Source organism: Pinus tabuliformis, chromosome 1_2, assembly GCF_031772625.1.
Source record: "Pinus tabuliformis cultivar Carrire ecotype Pingquan chromosome 1_2, CPIR1, whole genome shotgun sequence".
Classification (NCBI taxonomy): domain Eukaryota; kingdom Viridiplantae; phylum Streptophyta; class Pinopsida; order Pinales; family Pinaceae; genus Pinus; species Pinus tabuliformis.
Genome location: NC_142298.1, coordinates 634,488,026 through 634,493,758, shown reverse-complemented (window position 1 = coordinate 634,493,758; position 5,733 = coordinate 634,488,026). Strand labels below are relative to the sequence as shown.

General features: G+C 50.0%; 1 protein-coding gene across 1 annotated transcript in view; it reads right to left on the bottom strand.

Moving 5' to 3' along the window:
* LOC149207233 (putative disease resistance protein At1g61300) overlaps window positions 1-3,103 on the bottom strand; it is a 10,738-nt gene extending 7,635 nt beyond the window's left edge. Inside the window, exon 1 of the mRNA XM_089397971.1 lies at window positions 2,914-3,103. Within this exon, the coding sequence (XP_089254097.1) occupies window positions 2,914-3,103 (190 nt within the window). The remainder of the gene's footprint in view (window positions 1-2,913) is intronic.
* Between the last annotated feature and the right edge of the window lie 2,630 nt (window positions 3,104-5,733).

The following is a 5,733-nucleotide window of genomic DNA, read 5'->3' as shown; positions in this document are numbered from 1 at the left end:
AAAACATGCCACGGACAATTGCCACTTGTTATAGAAGTATAAGCAAAATTCGCAACAGTTGTTTTGCAACTTTTGCAGGTCGGTGGGACATGATGAGCGTACCTGCAGAAGTTATGAGTTGATGATGGATAGAACTCCCACCTACAGAGTTCAGGCTGAAACGCGGCCCCTTGACCAGAATGTAGGAATGGCGCGAACATGATTTCAGGGGCGTGGACGAGGCTGAGGCGGAGGAGGACCTGGAAGAGGTCGCGGATAGTTGATTTGCTACAATTGCAGAGGGCTAGGACACTATGCCCGCGATTGCACGAATCCAACGCACCCGTCGTGCAAATACTACACGTTGTTTGATCATGAGACAGAAGATTGTCCTACGCTGATAGCTAGGATATGCGACAAAGGAGCGCTACTGCCTTCCCTGACTCAGAACTTGCAGATGATGAGGTCTGAGCCGTGCGAGGAAGATCCGAATGTAAACATTGTGCTCCGAAGTGGAATCGTGACGGGAGATGACAAAGGCAAACAACCAGAAGATAGTACTTGGGTTCGCAAAGCTCCGGCGAAAGAAGCTGAGTTTGATTTGGAGCGTGCTCGGGAACCCTTCATGGACGCTAGGAAGAGCTTCGCTGATGCCTCTAGTTCATGAAGCAAAAATAAACTGGAGTCGGAAATGGACCCATCTATGCTCACAACGTTCTTGGAAACCTGTATGAAGTTATTGCGCGACAGTAAGGCTGTGAAAGGGTTACAGGAACTCATCAACAGATGCGCTAGGACCGCGCCAGGAGAACCGCGCGTAGTCCGGAAGATTGGAAAGCATAAGACAAGGATAGGACGAGAAATGAGACTAACCGCGCAGATCGGAGAATATGAGATGGATCAAGTCATCCTGGATTTGGGATCGGATGCGAATGTTCTGCCAAAACAGACATGGGAGCGAATGGGAAGACCTGCGCTGCAATGGTCTCCAATTCAGCTAAGGATGGCGAACCGGAAGAAAATAATATCCATGGGCAATTGCAGGGAATCATTGTGGATATTGAGGGAGCGAGCGCGTTGGCAGATTTCGAAGTGATAGAGATTGTTGATGACAACAATCCCTACCCCGTGCTCTTGGGAATTGATTGGGCTACTGACATGAACGGGGTAATTAATCTGAAGAAGCACAAAATGATCTTTGAGAAGAAGTCACTGCGTGTAATTGACCCCTGGACCCTGCTGAAGGATCGCGCTATACGGAACTGGTTCGCGACTATGAAAGTGATGATGATTTAGACTGCATCTATAAGATAACAGCGCGAGACCAAGACTGGGTGAATCCCACCGCAGATGGGCAGATTACATGGGAGCGCGAGAGCTCTTGTACTTCGGATTCTGATGAAGAAATAGAGCGATGGCACAATCGGTTACACGAAGTAACTACACTGAATTGCAATATGATGACCAGATCGCTGTGCTGCGTGCCGACAGAAGTAAGAGATATGCCTACTTATGATGGTTTAAGTGAGGTAGATACCTTCTTGTATAAATTTGAAAGAGAGGTGCTGGAAAAGCAACGCTTCCAGGTCTTGGATTGGGTACTGCACGCTACGCCCGCGAGATGGTTGGGTACGAATGTAGGAAATTGATGAGAGTACGATTTGGGAAGCCTAAGGTACGACTAACAAACAAATATGATGTGTAGGATGATCCGCACGCTCATCTGGCCAAGTGGATGCAGGCCTATGGAAAAGAGCACCAACCTGCGCGGATGCACATGTACTCCGCGCTGAAAGACCTGATCAATAGGCATGTGTTGGGGGGGGCGAACTTGCAAATGGCTCTTAATGTTGAGAAAACATTATGCAGGAAGAGAAATCGCGTAGAAGATTCTCTGCGCAAAAGCGTTCAACAAGGTATGCAATGCGCTGACCAAGGTATGCAACGCGTAGCCAAGTGATTGGGACCTGCACATACCAGCAATGTTATGGGCTTATCGGATGACATGCAAGAAACTGACGGGACAAACACCTTTTAGGCTGGTCTATGGAGTGGAAGTTGTAATGCCTATGGAGTACATTATGCCTAGTCTGCGCATAACAGTGCTCACAGGTATGACGGATTGCAGAGCCCTGGAGGAGAGGCTCGCGTAGTTGGAGGAGCTCAAAGAAGAACGATTTTTGGCTGGATTTCACCAGCAGGTCCAAAAGCAGCGCGAAAAGGCTTGGCACGATCGACATATTAAGCTACGCACCTTCAAGGTGAATGATTTGGTGTTGTTATATGATAGTAAGTTTGATAAATTTCCAGGGAAGCTCAAAATGTATTGGCTGGGACCGTATGTTATTAAGGAGATTACCGACGAAGGCGCGGTACAGTTGGTAAAGTTAAATGGAGAACCCTTCTTAGGAAAAGTGAATGGTAGTGGTTTGAAGCCATACAGAGGAGGCCCGACCACTTGACTAGCCGACGGAAGCACAGTCTTAGCGCTCCAGGCAGCGCAAAGGAGGCGCAGGACTATAAACTACTCTGCCCGGGAGCTGCGCGATGTCAGGACTGTGCGTAGTAGCGAAGTGTCACAGGGTTCACGATAGCACGAGGATAGTTGCGCTAGCGCACAGGTCTATCGGAAAGTGATCGTTAAAGTCACTATTCACGATGTGATGCTTGGTTTGAGACCAAATGGAGCGGGCGGCAGGCATTTAAGGCGAACTTTATGGGCTAGATTCTTGAGAATATGCCGCCACTTGAGCATTAATGGACTGAATGTGGGGGAAACGGTCGAATTCAAATTCAAAAGGAGCTATAAATTACAATTTACTGTCCAGCAAACAACACTTGGAAGAGTGAGAACTGAATTATTGCACACTCAGATATTCAAGAACCAAGACTTGTTCGATATTCTGAAAGCGAATTCGTTGCTTGAGCAGTTACCAGAGACACTGAGAGAACTGTGGAATCGCATTATGGCAGCACCCAAAGAAGTCATGGATATCGAAGCAATGACAGTCGGGGAAGCCGCGCACGCAATTACAGAAGTAGAAGCCCCAGAGAGCGCTGAGATAGTCGCTGAGATCCCTAAATCACCGCGCACATCGAGACGCAAGAAAGACAAGCAGGCCATGGTATCGGTGCGCGTATCGCCTAGAAATCAGTTGAGGACCAAGTTCACAATGGAGGAAAAGGGGAAGGCCATCAATTTGGAGGCCGATGAGGAGGAAGAGTTTGAAGAAATTCTGGTGGAAGAGGAGGATGTAGAGATGGAAGTTGAAACCTAGGGTGCAGACCCTCTCACCAGGCTGCCTGCATATGTTCCTCCGCGGAAGGGTAAAGCAAAGGTGCCCAAAGATATAGATGAGAGCAAGAGTTCTCTACAAACTCCGCTGCTCCCAGATGATATTGTGTTTGAAGGAGCGCACTTGGGATCGGTGCTCGTGCTGAAATTTGAAGATTAGGACCTCGCGGACCACGAGAAGTTCCCACATCTCGCGACTGCGCAGCTAATGTGCCAGAAGAAAGACACGCCCTCTGGAATAATAGAGTTGGAGCCGTGCAAATGGCTGAGAGGTGTAGAGAAGGCAGGATTGCTAAACCTGCTCTGGGTGCTGCATTACCATCGTGCCCCAGTGACCATTTTTGTTGTTAGGCAACTGCTTTGTTTGGTGCATGATGGGTGCTTATGGCTGGAGGAGCCCATCCCATCACAGACCATCTGATTCTTAGGATTACACGACTCCCTTGTGCAGGGGAGGACCCAGTGAACATTTCAGAAGGAAAAAGTGATGACTTGGCCATTGCGGAGGCCATGAAAAAGGAATTTAGACTGGAGAAGAAGAAGCGAGGGTACGCCATTTCCAGCATCAACAACCCTGCAGTTAAGGTCGCGACGCAGATATTGGCAGGAAAGGTGATGCGGAAGTGTCGTGCAGATGAGGTGCCTGCGCCAGTGGTTGCACTAGCAGCGCAATGCGCAGAAGGGGTCTAGTTCAACTGGGCAAACTATATATGCAGAGAGTTCCTTGAGAACTGCCACGAGGCGCAGGAATAGGGAAAAACATTTCATTATGCATGGCTTTTGTTGTCAATAGTACTGGTGGCATGGGAATTGCCCGAAGATAGCCAGTTCTCGACGATTGCGCAGGACCTTCCAGAGGCAGTGAAGTACGCTTCGCTGTGGGCAACCAAGGATGCACAAAGGATAAGGGAGAGCAAGATCTTTTGGGTGCTCATGGAGATGAACATCAGAATGGGGATTAATCGCAAGCCATGGTTATCGCCCACAGTCTACAATAGTTTGCAGAGCTTCGCGGAGTTCAAAGCAAACTTCCACCATGTCTTCATCAGGGTGCAGAAGGACCCCACGAAGACGTGGCATGACTTACCCTACTTGGCGACTGAAGATGTCATCTTCGCTGTCCTCGAGTCTTGGCCATTGGAGTGGCGCGCTCTAGCTGGCTCCGCAGTGGAAGCAGAGAAGTCCATCGCGCAACAGAAGAAGGAAGAGACGAAACTGCGGATGGCGCAGCTGGCGGAAAAGCGCAGGAAGGAAGAAGCAACGACTAAGGCCCAGGCGGCGCACGACGCTGTGAAGTTGGCCAAGGAGCAGCAGAAGAAGAGCGCGAAGGACAAAAGTCACCTTCGCCTGAGCTAGAAACAGACACAGAACAAGGTGGCATGGACTTGCAGACAACGTCCACCCAGCTAAAACGTCCACGCCCAAGAGAGCAGGTAGGGCTGTGAAAGAAGACGAAGGCCTCAAAGACTTCGTTCGACCCTATCACCCTTACTGAAGGGGATCTACATGATATTGGCGAGACGGTGAGGGATGTCATCGTAGAGGCCCTCCAGTAGTTTGAGGAGCAACACCAGATGGTATTGGGGGCTCTCCGGACATAGATACAAGAGTTGCAGGTGCGCACTCCACAGGCTGGCACAGTGTCAACCAACCTTGTAGTCGGCACTTCAGCGGCCAAGGAAATGTTGCACGCTAAGATGATCAACACAATAGTGCTACCAGATGGTGCACTCATTACAAAGAATGAGGCCGACAAGCCTATGGTCAGCAGGTTGAAAGGGATGGGGTTAAACATCGTTGCGCTCCCTCGAGAGACGCTCTATATTTTGCAGGATGGAGTCACTGCAGAATGACGAGCCAGGGAGAGCCACGCGCTACAGGTAATGAGCGAGCAACGCATCAACATTGAGCAGTTGAGCTTACAGTGCAACGAGGCCGTGGAGCAGAACAGACAAATAGTGCAGGTGGTGGAGGAAGCTTGCCAAATGGTCCCGGAGTTGGCCATCCAAGTAGAGGAATTGGTGGAGGCGCGCGTATGCAAGTTAGCAGCAGGGGTGCGCGACGGAAGAACGGAAATGGCCAGGGTTTAGCTGGAGCTGAACCTATAGATAGTAGAACCGCTAGAGGTTAAGGAACAAGGCACCACCGTGATCACAACAGCAATGGCGGCGGTTAACAGTGTAGTGACAGATTGCACGAAGCTGTTCGAGTAGTCGTTCGAGGTCCTCACCACCCTGTAGGAGGACCCGAACATAGAGTGCCTGGAGACAGAGGCATGCGAGCTGCAGCAGAGATATGACGAGTAAAAGGGACCGCGCGCAGACGGTTGCCCTTACACAGAGGCTCGCCAAGATGCAACAGGCAAAGGCGCTCAAGGAGCAGGTGGACGCTGCTTGGCATAAAGAAGCAGTTTTGAAAGCGTGCCTACAGTCGTGGATCAATGAGGCTTATACCATTAC